Source organism: Alternaria hordeiaustralica (assembly GCF_023758085.1).
Source record: "Alternaria hordeiaustralica strain BMP 2776 chromosome Unknown scaffold_1, whole genome shotgun sequence".
NCBI lineage: Eukaryota > Fungi > Ascomycota > Dothideomycetes > Pleosporales > Pleosporaceae > Alternaria > Alternaria hordeiaustralica.
This window is the reverse complement of record NW_026056773.1, coordinates 268,043-285,056: the sequence shown is the minus strand read 5'-3', so window position 1 is coordinate 285,056 and position 17,014 is coordinate 268,043. Positions and strand designations below refer to the sequence as shown.

The window sequence follows — 17,014 nt, the reverse complement described above, 5'->3', positions numbered from 1 at the left end:
TTACCCGCCATTTGCTCGCTCGCTCGAAGTCAAGGCCGAGGGACTCCACAGCGCTTTCGTACATGAGCGTCCTGGGTACCATTCTTGCTACGCTGGCTCCCATCATGCGCGGTTCGGCCCGTTGACGGACTTGACCGCTGTAAGTATTCGCGTACCTACCTTACCGAGCGTTGAGATCTTCTGGAGTGCACCTATTACATGCCGTGTTTTATTACTGTCATTGAGTAGAGGTGTAAGGCGTGGAATTAGCGGAGTCAAAGACTTGTAGACGCTGAGCAGGGGAATGTGCGCCGGACGCTACCATGACCGACATCACACCGACTACCACATGACGGATATTGTATAGTGAGGCAGACGACAATATTCTGCTCAGTTTGTGGCCGGAAATAAATTTCGCATCTCTTTGAGTCGCGTTTTTCGGTCGACGCAGGTGCTCAAGAGTTTCTCGTAGGAACAAGCCGCGAATTCTTCCGGTGTAGGTGAAATTGTTGAAAAGTTTCTGCTTGTGGTGCCTATATGATGCACTACTTTCTAATGCATCGGAGTCGATGACATAGCCGAATACGGAATGGGAAAAGCTCGCGAGGAGGCGTTATAGGAGTAGTAATCATCGTCGACATACCAGCCTCAAGAATCATATAGATGTAGATTTTCGATGTGCGATTGTGGGCACGAAACCCCCACAGATGCGGGTGGGTGTAACCCGTGCGTCTCATCTTCCTTGCTTGGTCCGGGTCGGATGAACTTTTCTCTTGTCACGAAACAAATGCCTGTTGATTTCTGGTCGGAATCGACATCTGAAGGCTATGTTTTTGCTAGAACGCCTCTGCTATCAGCATTATCCAGATTCTGGCGCCCCTGAGTGATCAAATGACAACGAGTGTCGCGTCAACAAACCGTATACATCTCGACAGGCCAAAAGTCGTGTGGGGGGCTTGGTCCGTCTCCGACGACTGTGCGTCTTTGCATACATGTGGAGTTTCCATTGCATCTATTGCATCCATCGAATGTGCGTGGGCTGTGATGCGGAGGTGTTGATTGGCTGTTTCCCTCACGAAACCATCGGCGCCGTGTGAAGTTGTCGTCCTTACGTTAAAGAAAGTCGGAGAATATTGCGCGGCATGCTCTCTGCCTAAACATGTAGCTGGCCGAGAGTAGGCTACACTAAGCCTATAGTTATCAACCGGCAGCTGTGATGTTAAGATCCATGGATCAATGAACGCACAGGGCAGCATGGTTGCAACACCTGGCCTGTCAACCATCGAAGATTCTGATAGTCGTGGCGACAATGGGAACCCCTAGGCGCTGCGTCCAGTCATAACGTACACGTCCAACAGCCACAGGAATGACGTTGTGGCTTGGCTTTGATGGGCCTGTATCCCGAGGCCATGTCAGCGGTGTCGTTTTTCGAGAAGACTGTCAGCGGGGCCATCCGTCCGGGCATGCACCACGTGCCCATCAACGACCGAATCTATACACTAGCGCAAGCAATGCTTGCCTTCACGGCGAATCGCTTCTGGTGCAGCGGAATTGCTTCCGGTGGCAGTTTTGTCTAACATGAGTAGCAGAGATGTCCTAGTGAAGAAAATCCAGGTAGGCGGAGGTGGGCCTCCCCCTGTCTCACCTGACGTTGAACACTTACCACATATGCCCATGTGTCAAGAATTGCAACGAGCCAGATACGAAATTTGATGATGCTTCGTAGCAGTATGACTGTGAAGGCCTTCGGATGAGTCCTTTGTACGGGAGACGTGGACCCCTGATTGCCAGTCCGCAGTGGCGACACGCCTCGTTTTGATCCGACTCTTAGCGAGTAGGATGTTAAATGGAAGCAGTGAAACGATCTGCTCATCTTTCCGCCTTCCAAAACGGATATTGCTCCCGCCGATGCAGTAGCCTCCCTAGCTACATATGTCACCGAATCGTGGGGACTATCCTGATGCTCAGAAGCAAGCTGCAGAGATAGCGCCTGGTTTTATGGAGAGCGAATGTGATCAACCTTGGTCATTCGTGATTCGAGACTTGCGGCCACTTCGTCAGCCTGCTTTTAGTGACGTTTCCTCTCGCCACGATATCGGATAATTTTGCGCCTTTGCCGAGCTTGTTGCCAGCTCACAGCGATATGCAGATCGCAAAGTCTACAGCGTCGGGCTATCGTCGTGCTGTTTCCATGAGGTCCGCATCATCGCCATCATACACCACAACTCGTCTTGGGCCGCCCGTTCCATCGTTTGTTATTGCCTGCGTATCCCGCCGTGTTCTTCGAGACGTGAGTGACAATGAGCGAAGATACAGAAACAGTTAGCGTCCACGGCCGAGAGTTCCAAAGAACATCCCTCGACGAAGGTGTCTACTACGCCCCGGTGGCCTTCGACGACCGCGAAGAGAGCAGACTGACAGCTCAGCACGAAATTGTGTCCCGTATCTTCGGCGATGGACTGTTCTCCCCTCGAATACCAGTTGGGGAGCCCGAAGCGATATTGGAGTGCGGCTACGGCGGTGGAGACTGGGCTGTCCAATGCGCAGATGAGTTTGAGGATTGTGAGGTGCGTACTTGACCCCATGACAGCCATATAAGATGAGATTGGTACTTCCAATGTGGCTCGTATCGATCGTAGCGTGTTAACAGTCTCAGGTAACTGCTCTTGATATCTTCCCCATGTGAGTTAAGCCTGTACATTGGGCATGCGGGTACGAAGACTGAGCAGTCGTCCCATGTCTAGGCAGATGGACCGACCCGAGAACCTAGACCTGGTCGCTCATAACCTCAACGATCCTCTTCGTGATCCCGAAATATTCAAAGCGAATCACTACGATCTCATCCACTCGCGGTTCGTGTTTCCAGGCATTAAGAGCGGCAGATGGAATGGATACATCAGAGATATGAGGTTATTGCTACGGCCGGGAGGTTGGGTGCAGATAATGGAGTATTTGCCGATTATCCAATCACACAATGGACGTCTTACGGACCAGAATGCTGTGCGAAGATGGTGGCAGGAATACCAGGGCGCCATGGCGGACATGGACCGTGACCCGCGGATAGGTCGACGATTGAAGCGGCTGTTGCTCGACAACAGATATCGAGACGTCGAAGTCGACATAGTGCAGCTTCACATAGGTGACTGGTCGAAAAGTAAGTCTCCCGTTGTGTTCCAACGTTGAATGTTGTCCGATCGTGGGAGGGAATGGATCTTTCACTGCGGTTGGCCATCACCCAGTACTCCGAAACATCCTACTGAAGAGCAGTACTGACAGTCGATACAGATGAGACCCAAGCTAGCATCGGTAGAGACTCTGTCGAAGTACGTATGCGTCCCAGTTGTGGAAGGTGGATCTGTGCTGACTACGCGTCATCCGTCCAGATGATTGGTGACCTCCTTGAGTCACTTGGGCTGTGGCCATTCACATCGAAACTGGACTGGACAGCTGCGAGATTCGAAGACCTTATGCAGGAAGTTCGTGCGGAGCTCCAGAATGTGGAACTGAACCTATACATTGAGTTGTAATGATGACCCGTCCTGTTTTATGGAGTATGTCTAATCCGCTTCTAGGTATGTTGCCAGGGGCCGGAAGAGCACTCGGTGATATCATGTGCGTTGCCTCGCATCAATGTGGGCTACACAGCGTATAGTAGATGCCGCAGGACGTATGATAGTGCAGCTTGTGCACCCACGAGGTGTAGAGGGTCGGTCGACATAGGCGGTAGAGAGAGATTCTTCCTGTAGTAGTCAGACTTGTATGCTCAGATTCGGGTAGTGAATGCGACTGTACCTCATCCAGTAGCTGTCAACAGGCTACTCTCAAACTAGCCGGGCTGATGTGCACTTCAAACGTCCTCCCAACATTCACAGTTCCAGGTCAGAATTCGTGGTGAGGGTTCCAGTCGTGCCTTCCGTTCCTTCAAGCTTCTCAACTCAAGGCAAACCAGAAACATATTCGTCACTGCCTCCGGCCAAGAGACGGCGCCGATTGCAGGAGCTATTCCTTTGGTCGACGCAGCGGTGCTGCCGTGCTATGCCATCACGGATCTGTCGAGCTGATGACAAGGAGACCGGCGCGTGATTGTAGCATCGTGGAAGCTGTTCCCATTGCAAATAGTCAGCTCCAGACCGCGATGAGGGACTGCTGGTCAAACAGAAGATGAGGCGAATCGGTAGATGGTATGCAGCAGGGGAGCACAGCATCGGCACGGGTGCTGCGATACATGTACAGATGGAATGAGGATGAGAATTTGGAAAGGTAAAGAGGGTCAAACACACGAGGGAAGGTGGGGCGACTGAACAGGGACCAGGCTATGGGACGCTAGAGGCCCCGAAGAGTGAGGGTTCGTCGTGAGGAAGGAACCACCACGCTCCCGAGATCAACACCACCTACGTCAACCCTCGAGATTGCGTCTTTGCTCCCACGGATCGAGAAGGAAGGGGCGTAAACACAGCCGTCCGATGCAAATGGAGTCTCATCGGTACCTCTCCCCTTGTCTGCAGCCCAGTTCCCCGACAGTCTGGTACCGAGATACGCGCTCTAATGGGGCGCTTTCCTGGCTAGACGCCAACGCCTTTGCGACTTCGCGACGAGACAGCCGAATGCCGCTTCATCGGCATCGAGTCCCCTCAATCGTGACAGGCTTCGGCTTGCCGAAGTTTTCGCTACATGAAGTCTCCGCTTTCTCGCTACAAACTCTATACGGAGTTGTTCCCATCTCAGCACTACCGCTATCGACGTTGGACTATCGAGTGCTTTGGTCCAATATGGTTAGTCGCATCCACCAGCGATAGCCTGCGCAAGACGCGTGCACCGGGGAAGCGGGCACGGTCAAGGAACCAACGGCTTCGAGGCGAGACACCTCCATGTCAGTATTGGCGTGCACAAAGGTTGTCTCGTCAAAATGTCGATCCGCATTCAGTACACGATCTGAGCATCCTAGCGACAGATCGAAAGTGTACCAGGAAAAACAAATCCTCGGCCTTCAGCTCCAGAAGAAGCATATAAAGACAACACACGATCGGGCCATCTTCCGATGAGACAGGCCAACACTCACTTGCGCCATTCTTCTAATGCACCCCTTCCACGAAGTGTCTCAGCAAGAACTCCGACATTGGAATGTGCCCTTCGTACCTCCGCAGACTGTACACATGAACTAGTGTGAACGACATGCGGCATACAATAATCTCGCTCATCTCGCCGAACTCTGGTTCTCACTGCGATCCCGGGTTTTGTGCATCGAGACCTCGGCTGGAGGAACATTAAGCACGCTCGGCGGCAACCGACCGACACACCAGAACGTTATGAAGCAACAACGACGTCACTACACATCCCCAGATCTAGTCTGCCCCAGACCCACCGGCCACGTGTGATCTCAACGCATTCATGGATGGTCGCAACGGTGCATTAGGATGACAATCCGGCGCGTAAATTAGCGATGACATATCGAGCATCACAGATCGAAAGCTGTCAGTGTATCGCTGACAAACATCAACACAAAGACCACGGTCAATGCAAGTTCATGTCGAGAATGCGACGTGTTTGTTATTGGCCCAGGTTTCAATCTCCGGTTCATCGACACCAGCCTCGGATCGAAAATGCACACCTGTTTAGCCTGATCCCAGACCGTCCACACCCGTAAAGCGTGTAGCTCCCGCGACCGGCATCATTTCCATGAACAACCGGGCTCGCGTCCCCAATTTCCCCGCGTAGCAGCTGCAATTAATCATGAAGTATTTGCCGACCTGGATTAGCCCCATGTATCGGCGGAAGGGAATGGTTTAGTGCTTTGGAGAAGTCCCGCCCGCCTCCACAGGCTTAGCAATATAAGTACCTGTGTATGTCTCGGCGCAAACTTTTGTTACCGACAACCTAGCTGTCTCATAATGGTGTCTTCTTGGTCGATTCGATTGCTCGTCGCTAATTTAGCGATTACTGGCGGAGTCGCAGGGGGCTGGCGCGATGGAAAGTTCAAGACGTTGGTGACATTTGGCGATAGTTACACGGATGAGAACCGACTAGGATACTTCATCAACAACAATGGTTCTGCACCACCCGTAGCATGGCAGCAGCCTGTGGTAAGTCAACTGTTCTGAAAATGATCTCAATCTTTGCTAAGGAGAACCAGGGTCTAGCAACAGCCTCGGGCGGTCTCTCATGGGCGCGATACGCCGGCATCTATTCCAAAACCAACCTCTACAACTACGCCGTCTCAGGCGCCGTATGCTCCAACGAAATAACGCCCCGCTACTTCTCCGCCATCGACGCCCCCTTCCCCGACATCGCGGGCTACGAACTCCCCGCCTTCATCGCCGACTCCACGGCCACCACATCCAACGGCACGCAATTCTTCACCGGCAAGCCCTCCTCCACCGTCTACGCAATCTGGATCGGCACCAACGACCTCGGCAACGGCGCCTTCCTAACTGACAGCCAAGTCCCAAATAAAACCGTAGCCGACTACATGGACTGCGTATACTCGCAAATCGACCGCCTGTACGAAAACGGCGGCCGCTACTTCGTTGTCATGAATCTTGCGCCGCTGAACCTGCTCCCTCAGTACCAACGACCCGGTGAAGGCGGCCTCCAATCAACGCAATACTACCCCGACACCCCCGGAAAAAACCTCACAGAAGTCCACGGCCGCATGCAAAACACAGTCGCAGCTCTCAACCAAGTCTACGCCTACCGCACGCCCTTTGCCGCGAAGATCGAGGAGCGCTGGGAAGATGCCAAGGTCGCTTCCTTTGACGTCAACGCGCTCATGACGGATATGTATTACAACCCGTCTAGCTATCTGAATGGGACGGGCGCGCCGCTGAATGTACAGGGTGTGGAGAGTCTGTGCGATGAGCAGGGAAGTAATTGTACGAGCACGGATAGTCCGGATAGTTTCATGTGGTTTGATCCGTTGCATCCGAGTGAGCAGACGAGTAGGGTTGTGGCGAGGGAGTTTGTGGGGGTGTTGGGGGGGAAGAGTCGGTGGGCTAGTTATTGGGGGTGTTAGGAGGGTGTTGTGGAGGCTGTAGAGCGTGGAGGGAAGACATGAGCAACGTATTCAATATTGAAATGATAATATACGATCTATACTTATCTTCCAAACGTGATCTGTTGCTGTACCCCTTCTTTTCAAAACGTGAATACGCTAACCCGCTATGCTATGCCATGCCTATCAAAACAACAACCCACCCACCCCCATCCCGCTATGCTATTCATGACAACAATTCCTCCTCATCTACCATTGTATCCAGACCAACCCTCTTTTTCCTGCACTCTTCAATCAAATACTCCGACACCACCTCTCCAACCCCTTATCCCCACCCTTAACCCCTCTCAGCACCTCACCCACCTCCTCCAAACTAACATCACACCTAACCATCCCAAACGCACCCACAGCCCCTCCCGTCAAAACCGGCATGCACAACCCCAGTTCCACAAGCCCCTCCCATTCGCGCCTCGCCACATCCTTGCCCCACACTTTACTCGCGCCAGAACTACTACTCAGCCCGCCTGCCGCCGATTGAATGCGCGCGCGGCTGGCGAGGGTGACGTATTCGTCGTAGGCCATGTTGAAGTTGCACGTGTCGGAGTCGTGGATGATGTCTAGACGCGCGGCGGCAATGAGGAGGGAGAGGGAGAGTTGGGAGAGCGAGGGGATGAGAGTTAGTTTTGAGTCTGGGGACGAGAGGGTGGTGGTGGGTTGGAAGGGCGTGGTTGAGGAGAGGGTGGCGGTGGGGAGGAGGAAGGTGGTTAGGATTTTGGGGACGGATTTCGAGAGGTAGAAGGTTGGGGCTAGGTGTGTGGTTAGGAAGGTGGGGGTTGAGAAGAGTTTCTGGGAGGTATAGTTAGCTTGGTTGTGGTTTGGTAGGGTGTATCGGATGGGCTTACGGAGATATTGGTGTTCCATTGGGACAGTGCTTCTTCTTTGGTGTCGCCCTTCTTCCCCTTCCTGGCTGGCGTGGTCTTGGTACCGCCTTCTAGTATACCTCTTTCCTCGACGCTCAATTGCTCGGGCTGTATTAACAAACACGCTTTGCATGTTTCTTGGAAGGCGGTAAACGTTGTTGCCAATCTGAGATGCACGTAGCGGTGGCTGAAGCGACTCTTGACACGCTTCTCGAGACTGTTAGTCACGTCGATGCGTGTTGTCAGTCCCAAGACCGCGATGGGCGCCTTTCGTGACTGTGCTATATCGAATAGATTGTAGAGTAACGTCTGGCGGGGGTGTTGAGCGAAGAGGTCAAACTCGTCCATGACGAAAACGACGGCTTTGGCGACTTCGTCAGTCACCTCACCAGTCTGTTCGGATGGGTGAGAAAGCAGAGCGAGCAGCGTCGCTAGCGTATCGGCATAGTTCTTTCCCGGGCCGCTCCCATCCTCCTCGATGTCCATCTCTTTCCCTAACTGGCGCCAGATCTCACGGAGTGCAATCTTGTCGTCTGTGTGGACAAAACCGTTCAGTCGGACGACGTGGTATTCGCCGCCGTTATCTTTGGAGACTTCAGAAAGGACTTTGTTGACAAGTGCCGTCTTTCCACTACCCCGGGCTCCGATGACGAGCATCGAGTTGCCCTCGCCAGCGGTGATAGTGTGCTCGACAAGTTGGTGCACAGACTTGTACTCTTCGTCTAAGCCAACCAGAGGCGAGGGACGTTTGCCGGTAATACGTTCCATGACGATTGTCTTCAGTAGATCAAGTTCGCGGCCCGGCGCAATATCGCTATAGATGGCCGATAGAGCGAGCTTCTCCTTCTCCTTCTGTGCTGATGTAGGCTTGTTGAAGGGACTGGGTTCCGTGGGGTCCAGCAAACTGTCCAAGATGCTGTTCCCATCTACCTCCATATCATCCTCGTCATGGCCATTGACCTGCTCTTCCGCGTTCGACCAGCGTTCCTCGTCGTTGTTGGCGATGTGATCGGTGCGGTTGAAGCGTCTTCGTGCACTAGCGGTAAGCTTTCTGTTACTTGTGGGAGAGCCATCGCCGAGTTCGTCCTCGCTTTCTGGTATGGTTGTTTGCTCTGCTGCTGGTTTTCGTCGCTTGGTGGACTTGGAAGGCGTGGCTGCGACTGCCTCTTCCGACTCGGGTTCTGTCGCTGCTGCCTTCTTTCGTGTACTGGTAGCCGGCTTTCGTACGGAGCGTGTCTTCGAGGTCTTAGCGGCTTTGGTTTCGTTCTGCAGCTCATCCGTCTCATCCTCCTCGGGGATAGGACTAGGGTCTCTCTTCTTGCGCGCACTCGCTCGTGGGGCAGCTGGTTTGCGCGCCGACGCAGCTGGCTTCCGTACAGCCTTTGCAACTTTTGCAGGTGCGATGACATCCGTCGATGCCTCTTTCAAAGCGGCCCGACTTGCAACTTCCGCCTTTGTAGGTCGCCCCTTTCCTCGCTTCGGTGGTGTGTTTGTTTGCGTCTCCTCCTTGTCCTGCGCCGCGATTGGCGTGTTCTCTTTGAGCGCTTTCTGCGAAGGTTTGCGGACCCGCGTTGGTCGTGAGGATATTTCGACGTTCAATGCGCCCTCGATGTCATCGTAGATGTCAATCTCTTCTTCTGCCGCACGTTTTGTCGCAGTGCCATTTGTTGCGCCCTTCAGCGCCCGGCCTTTACGCACTGGCGCTGGCTTCTTTTCCACATTCTGTTCAGAATCGCCGTTCGTATTCGTCGTGGTTCGGGCTGCAAGCCTGCCAGAGGCTTTCCTGGTTGACGGCTTTGTTGACGGGCTCGATTCGGTGCGCTTCGGGGTGTCGAGCTTTCTCCGCTTAGAAGAACGTGGCGATTCGTCCATTGCGGTACTTGGGACGTTTTATTATCGTATATGTATAGTTGATGGCTGTTCGTTATTGGGAATGCATCGTGATGGTCGTATGCGCCAAACGTTTCGAGGTGGTGAAAGCGCTGGTCAAGGCGCGTCTATCTACAAGTCGCGTCGCGCTACAATTCCGCTTCCCGCCCGGGCGCCCCTGCATCATCCCAAGAGCCATCCACCCTCGCTTCTCCATATGCAGACGAGCACCAAACACCACACCAGCCGAGCGCCAGTACTAAGCGTACAATCCATATCGGACCTTAGACTGAGTCATCATGGCTCCGCAGTCGGGCTCTTGTCGTGACTTTTGCGCTTTCCGACGGGCCCAGGGCCTCAGAGCCCCACTCGACCGTACATCGAGCACGCCCTACAAGTGATTCCCAAGCTAACGGCGTTACTACTTATCTCAACATACCATGAAGACTGTAAATAAGTATGAGTCTGCTGCCATCGATTCAACATCAAATTTGAGCACTCAATGGCTTCAAATCATACCACCCAGGTCGATTTGACCACTTACCCACAGCAGCCTTCGGCGGCGACAACGGATATCGAAATACTACGCCAACACGAAGATGACGATCAACGTCTCAACAGTGACGATGGCTTCTCCCTTCCGCCCACCGATGGTGGTAAGGATGCCTGGCTCTGCCTGTTCGCCTGCTTTATGCTTGAAGCGATGATCTGGGGGTTTCCTTCCTGCTATGGTGTCTTCCAAGAATACTATGCTACTAGTGAGGAGTTCTCCGGTCAAAGCAACATAGCCGTTGTCGGTGCTTGCGCAATGGTATGTTCTACGAATCTTGGTTGGTTCCCATTCTGACACTCCTTTAGGGCATCATGTACATGGATATCGCGTTCTGGTTTGCCGTGCTCAAATACTTTCCCAAATTCCGCACCTGGGCCACACCAGTCGGTCTAGTTATCGTTTGTCTCTCCTTGGGTCTCGGATCTCTGTCAACGAGCGTAACGCACCTTATAGTCACTCAAGGCATCTTGTACGCACTCGGCGGCGGCCTCGCATGGACTCCAATTCTCTTCAACATCGAAGAGTGGTGGGTACGCAGAAGAGGCTTTGCCTATGGAGCCACCATGGCTGGTCTGGGATTGAGCGGCGCCATCCTCCCTCTTATACTCGAATGGCTCCTACACTCATACGGATTCCGGACAACTCTACGAGTATGTGCGCTCAGCTTCGTGGCCCTCAACTTTCCGATAGTCTTCTTCTTCAAGCCTCGACTTCCACTATCGCAAACATCGCAGTCCAGAGGTTTCGATCTGTCGTTCTGGACTTGTTCGAATTATCTGATCCTGCAATCCGGCAACATCATCCAAAGTCTTGGCTTCTTCCTACCAGCAATCTATCTACCCACGTTTGCTCGGTCTATTGGCGCAGGTAGCATCGAAAGTACCGTCACTATCATCCTCGTCAACGCCGCTGCGTTTGTCGGATGTCTATGCATGGGTATCGCTACCGACAAGTACCATGTGACGACCTGCCTTATGGTCTCTGCGCTGGGGTCAACAGTCGGCATCTTTCTCCTGTGGGGGTTCTCTACATCACTAGCGCCATTGTACATGTTTTGTATCGTCTACGGTGCCTTTGCTGGCTGTCAATCGAGCGCCTGGAGTGCAATCGTTGCAGACACTCAAAAGAAGCGCAGAGGCGCGGATTCTGGCTTCGTATGGGCGTGCCTATCAGCTGGGAAAGGAGTAGGCAACTTGTGCAGTGGTCCGCTCTCAGAAGCATTGCTACATGCTGGTGATTGGAGTGCAGGCTTTGCTTATGGCAGCGGATATGGCGCGTTGATCGCCTTCACAGGTGTGACCGCACTGTTGAGTGGCTGGGGATATGCTGCAAGGAGAATTGGATGGATATGATCCGATGCCTCTGGATGCCTGACGTAGTTCATTGCCGAGGTCTGCGTCCCGCACGGCAGTACGTCACACATCACGTCGTTACTACATTTCAAACACCAAGCAGGTCTCCCGATGCTCAAGTAGACGATGGGCCCGTTCCTGTTACAGAGCAACCATGGTCGGCATCTGGTTGCGCCAATCAGCTAGCGACATGCCCTCTTGGCGTCGAGGTACGCGTACGCCTGAAACAGACCCACCACTACCATCAACATGCGATCGGCCCTCCCGCTCGCATCTCGACCTCTCCCTCGAAACATGTTGGCTTTCTACCCAATCTATCCATGGCCATCGCAGCCTTGCTTTTACGCAAATTACCGACTTGGCCCTTGTCACCCACCTGTTTACAGCTTTGTTTTATAGCGCGCACAACGATTCCATTGGAGAAGGTCATGAAACTCCACAGCGATCGGCATGAAATCCCCATACTACAATTTACGAATCAGGCCATGCAGACGCGGTTCCTGGCTAGACCTGCAGAGATTGCCCACCAAGCCCGCGCCGCCGCGTCTTCGCAATGTCTTGATCGATCTTATCTGTAACTAGCAGGTGGGCGCACAGACGCTTGCTCATAGTGATTCTCCCAGCTCCAGCAACTTCAAACGACTGGGCAATCTGGGGGCGGCGGGCCCGCGGGTATGCTGGTTTGAGATGAATTGAGTGGTTGATCATGGGTAGATCATGGCCTGGAAATCTCCGAAACGAAACAGAAGAATATATATCTAGGGCTCTCTGGCCTCAGTTTGTTGGATCATCAACACAGTTCTTCACAGATCAGTTGTCCAGCACTCTTTCTCTCTTCCTCTTCCTCTCTCTCTTACACTTCGGGCAGGCCTTTCTTTGCTCTACCCAAGTTCACTCTCTCTAGATATCCTAGTGGTATATACATTCTTTTTGGCTGAGCCACTATCTTTACATTTCAAGAACTTCCGCCTCAAACATCCACACGGACTTTCCTACACTATCTCCATCAAGATGAAGTACTCCGTCCCCGTTGTCCTCGCTCTCTCGAGCAGCGCTGCCGCCTTCCCCCTCGGCGACTACCTCGACGCCATCTTCGGCACCAAGGACACCCGTCAGGCTCCTCCTCCTCCCGGCTTCCCTTCCATGGGCATGCCACCAATGGGCTCTCCCACCCCAGGTTTCCCTCCCATGGGTCCTCCCATGGGAACTGGTGCCCCAACACCTGGCTTCCCTCCAATGGGTGCCCCAACCCCAGGCTTCCCCCCAATGGGCCCTCCCTCCGGCCTCCCTCCCATGGGCGCACCAACCCCCGGTTTCCCACCTATGGGCCCTCCCATGGGCACCGGCGCCCCAACACCCCCCGGCTTCCCCATGCCCATGCCCACCGGCGGCTTCCCAGGCGGTCCCGGCGGTCCAGGCGGCTCCAGCAACATGCCCCCCTCATGGCCCGTCCGCGCGCGCGCCGCCCGCAACCTAGCCATTGACTACCAGCTCGCCCCACGCCAAGGCGGCGACCTGCCCCTTCCTTCCTTCTCTCTCGCAGACCCCGAGAACGGCGGCGCACCTAGTCCTACTGAGTCCCCCTCCGGCGGCGGCGAAGAAGCTCCAGGAGGTTTCCCCGGTCTACCCACTCCCACCCCAGGTGCCCCCGAGGGCCCCGGCGGCGGCTTCCCAGCGCCCACAGGCGGATTCCCGGGCGCGCCTACTGGTGCGCCTGAGGGACCTGGTGGACCAGGTGGACCGGGTGGTTTCCCGACTGACCTTCCTTCTTTCCCTATGCCGACTGGCATGCCTGGTGGTTCAGGTGGTTTCCCTGGTCTGCCTGGTACTGGCATGCCTGGTCTGCCTACTACCATGGAGACGATGACGCGTGGACCTAAGCCAACTGGTATGCCTGAACTTCCTGGTCAGGAGGATGGTCAGCAGGGTCCTGGTGGTGACAACGGGTCTGGTGGCTGGTGGAGCTGGCTTGGTGGATTGTTTGGCGGTGGTAAGGGAGACGGCGAGGGTGCTGGAGCTGGTGAGGGTGAGGGTGCTGGAAGTGGAATTGGTGCTTAGATGCCCGATATCCTTTGACATTTGGATGATCGGAGGAAAGGAAAGGGAGGATGAAGACGTCTTGATGGCGCGATTGGTTTCGATTCTTGTCAAAATACTTTACACATTCACTTTACTACAAAGAACTCATACATGCCAATACGGCAGAATGACAAACAAACAAATTATCTCAGCACAAGCATTTCTTCCACACCATGTTCTCCAGTGTCTTCGATGAACTCAGCCAAATATCAAAGGTGAAGATAAGATGCAATTATCTATATCAACAACATACATACCACAATGTTAAAGAACGTAAATCATCAAAATTGACCGCCGCCGTTGAGGGCAGCAATCGGGTATCTCAGAAAGGCAGGCCATGCCTACATCACCATCCTCCTCCTCCACCACTAACTATGCTTCTTGAACTTTTAAGGGTTCCCGCACCAAGTAATATCGTTTTTGTGACGGTCGTCGGGTTGAATTGACGCCTCCCAGATGCATATGCATATGCTTTGTAATGCTTTCACTTTTTTTGAAAGTACCTATTATAACCGAATTTGCGCCAAGATGTTCAGAGTCGGAGAATTTTGCGCTTGTTGAAGTGCAAGAGCCCTGTTGAAAAAGGAACTCCGCTGCGTATGTTGTTGAAGAACGAAGTGAAAGTGGAGATTGTCCGAGGGAAGCTCCTCAAGACTTGGGTCTTAATGTGTTGAATACAGTGAGACCCGGTGTCGTTGTAGAATCCAAGCAAGCCTAGTTGGACATTGCAAGGCTCCTCATACCATTGGTGACCTCGACAGCGGCTGCTTTGGCAGCGTCGATAAGGCTTGGATTCTCTTCTTTGCGAGGTCCGACTTTCTCGCCGTTCGTGCCGTTCACGTTGCTTTCGCCGTTGACTGGCTTCTTCGCTTCCTCTCCGTTGGTGCCAGGCACGTCAACGCTGTTGGGGTCGACCAGGGGCTTGTCCATATCCTTGACTTCTAATCCGTCGAAGATGGGGAAGATGCCACGAGTGGCGTGGAAATCATTGTGTACTGCAAGAGTGTTAGTTGACAAAGCGTAATGAGTAAGCAAATATACTCACCGATGTTCAGGAGGTACCAGGTGTCTACAACATCCTGGATCACGTAACGTGAAGGACTGACACCAGCATGGCAGTTGGCCCACTGCTGTCCGAGACGGTAGAACTCGTCCTTCCACGCGAGGAAGCTGACTGTTTCGACAATGGTTGGCTGCACAATCTCCTTGCCTGGGAAGACACCCCAAGTAACAGCATTTGGTCCTTCGTTGGGAGCGTTCGTCTTCAAATCGCCATCCTTGTTGACCGCGTAGTATGTGAACTCAGGGTCGCGCTCGAGACGTGTGATGATCTCCGAAATGTGCTCTGGAGAGACAAACACTTCTAGGTATGCCTTCTGGTAGACGTATCCATTGCGTGGACCCCAACCAAACACAGGGTCCGAGGACTTGGCTCCGTTGACAGCAGGCTGGGAGTTGATAGTCAGGAAACCACGACGGTTCAGGTCGATGAGATCATCAGTGATGGATCCAGCTTCAGTTGTGATGGGCTGTTCACTCCACGGCAACGAGTCGAGCTTTCCCTCCATGTAGCGTACGAAGAGTTCGGACAAATCCCTGATCGACATTGGTGTGCCCCACAGCTTGATGTTCTGCTCGTTGGTTCCCTTCAGACCGATGCCATATGAGTCCAATTCGCCGAACGCAGGCGAGCGAGAATCTCCCCAGCGACCGTTGGGGAACTCGTCCCAGTCTTGTGTGCGTGCGATGTACGATCGGTTGCGGTTGCGCCAGAAGATGGGTCGCACGTTCTCGTCGCGTCGGTTGAGGGCCAGGGAAGGCCGCCACGGAAGGGGCTTCTCTAGCGGTGACTCGGGGTCTGGTAGGAGGTCCAGTTCTTCGAGGACCATGCGGGTGGCTTGTGCGAGGTTCATGGTGTAGCTATATGGGAATTAGTCGGCGATCTTCCAGTCTCGAGCACCTACTTACAAGTGCAGATGTATGATACCAGCATCGATCAGCCGCCGGCACATGTCTGCGACCAGAGTCTTGCCAACTTCACGGACTTCGACGTCGTCGTTCTTGACAGGCTCCAACGCCTCAGTCCAGTTCTTGGGAATGTTGCACTTGGTCCATTGGGCTCGGCGTAAAAATGCCGCGTATGTGTGGATCGGCATGATACCAGGAATGATGGGAACGTCAATGCCCTTGGCACGAACCTTCCTGACCCACTCGAGGAAGAGATCGGTATCGTAGAACATCTGTGTGACAATGAAGGTTCCTCCGGCATCCACCTTCTCCTTGAGATGGTCGATGAGCTCATCGACGTTGTCATTATCGTCGCTCCCTTCGGAGTATCCGGCCACACCAATGTCGAAATGGTTTCCGTACTTCTCCTTGATGTATACGACGAGATCCTTGGCATAGCGGAAGCCACCTGCTGTCGCCTCCCACTTTTCTCTCTCACGCGGCGGGTCTCCCCTCAGCGCGAGGATGTTGGTGCAGCCGGCGTTGTATGCATCGCGGAGGGCGTCGTCGAGCTTGGACTTTTCCATGTCGGTGCATGTGAGGTGCATGCAGGTTTCGAGGCCGTAGACGGATTGTGCGACCTTGACCATCTCGCAGGTCAGCTTGGAGTGGCGGCCACCGGCGCCCCAGGTGAGATCGATGAACTGTGGACCGAAGCCATGCATGCGGTCCATGCGGTCGTAGAGGTTTTGGACTCCCTAGATGAAATCAGCTTCCTGCTCCTTGTGCCAGGGACATCAGGGTGCGGCGTACCTGCGCTGTCTTGGGCGGGAAGAATTCGAAGGAGAAGGTTGGCTTTCCCTCCTCCCGCGCCTGGGCGAGTTTCTGAGAGATGTGCATGATGGAGAGGTGTAGGACTACTAGAAAAAGAAGAGGGAGGAAAATGTAGAGTCTGCGTCAATTCTCCCGACGTTAGTGAAATGTATATGAGAGATATGCACCCCGCGGTGGAATTCGGGCAATGTGCAAGGATGCTGCGTACTGCGGTGTTGACGAGCTATCCAAAGTATCGTTTGCGGGCCCAGCGATCTGCGAGTGTCCGCGACATGTACCACTGCTGTCTTACGGTCGGTCAGTAGGCGGGAGGTGAGTGATGCGTTGATGTACAGTTTTCCTTAGCTTCAGGTTGACGTTGAAGCGGTTAGCGCAGTACGGAGGCACAATCGGAGCCCTCCAGCCCTGCCAAGCGTGGCCCATCTTCGGCGGTCTGCCATGGCTGCTCTGGCACCACTGGACGATCCGGTGGCTATACGTAACATGTGCATGC

At 53.8% G+C, this 17,014-nt stretch overlaps 6 protein-coding genes across 6 annotated transcripts; 4 read left to right on the top strand and 2 right to left on the bottom strand.

The window, feature by feature from the left end:
- Positions 1-2,279: 2,279 nt before the first annotated feature.
- On the top strand, positions 2,280-3,162 carry J4E84_000103 (uncharacterized protein; the record flags this gene model as incomplete). Its single annotated transcript, XM_049382747.1, has 2 exons — positions 2,280-2,546; positions 2,728-3,162. 2 exons carry the CDS (start codon positions 2,280-2,282, stop codon positions 3,160-3,162), a joined length of 702 nt encoding a protein of 233 aa, XP_049248265.1.
- A 2,705-nt stretch (positions 3,163-5,867) lies between these two features.
- J4E84_000102 (uncharacterized protein) lies at positions 5,868-6,988 on the top strand (the record flags this gene model as incomplete). The annotated part of the gene is made up of 2 exons (XM_049382746.1): positions 5,868-6,059; positions 6,110-6,988. The coding sequence occupies 2 exons, from the start codon at positions 5,868-5,870 to the stop codon at positions 6,986-6,988; spliced, it is 1,071 nt and encodes a 356-aa protein (XP_049248264.1).
- A 273-nt stretch (positions 6,989-7,261) lies between these two features.
- On the bottom strand, positions 7,262-9,759 carry J4E84_000101 (uncharacterized protein; the record flags this gene model as incomplete). The annotated part of the gene is made up of 2 exons (XM_049382745.1): positions 7,262-7,813; positions 7,870-9,759. 2 exons carry the CDS (start codon positions 9,757-9,759, stop codon positions 7,262-7,264), a joined length of 2,442 nt encoding a protein of 813 aa, XP_049248263.1.
- Positions 9,760-10,258: 499 nt separating this feature from the next.
- On the top strand, positions 10,259-11,661 carry J4E84_000100 (uncharacterized protein; the record flags this gene model as incomplete). The annotated part of the gene is made up of 2 exons (XM_049382744.1): positions 10,259-10,567; positions 10,615-11,661. The coding sequence occupies 2 exons, from the start codon at positions 10,259-10,261 to the stop codon at positions 11,659-11,661; spliced, it is 1,356 nt and encodes a 451-aa protein (XP_049248262.1).
- Positions 11,662-12,672: 1,011 nt separating this feature from the next.
- On the top strand, positions 12,673-13,719 carry J4E84_000099 (uncharacterized protein; the record flags this gene model as incomplete). The annotated part of the gene is made up of 1 exon (XM_049382743.1): positions 12,673-13,719. One exon carries the CDS (start codon positions 12,673-12,675, stop codon positions 13,717-13,719), a length of 1,047 nt encoding a protein of 348 aa, XP_049248261.1.
- Positions 13,720-14,454: 735 nt separating this feature from the next.
- Positions 14,455-16,587, bottom strand: J4E84_000098 (uncharacterized protein; the record flags this gene model as incomplete). The annotated part of the gene is made up of 4 exons (XM_049382742.1): positions 14,455-14,735; positions 14,786-15,660; positions 15,709-16,445; positions 16,501-16,587. The coding sequence occupies 4 exons, from the start codon at positions 16,585-16,587 to the stop codon at positions 14,455-14,457; spliced, it is 1,980 nt and encodes a 659-aa protein (XP_049248260.1).
- Positions 16,588-17,014: the final 427 nt, after the last annotated feature.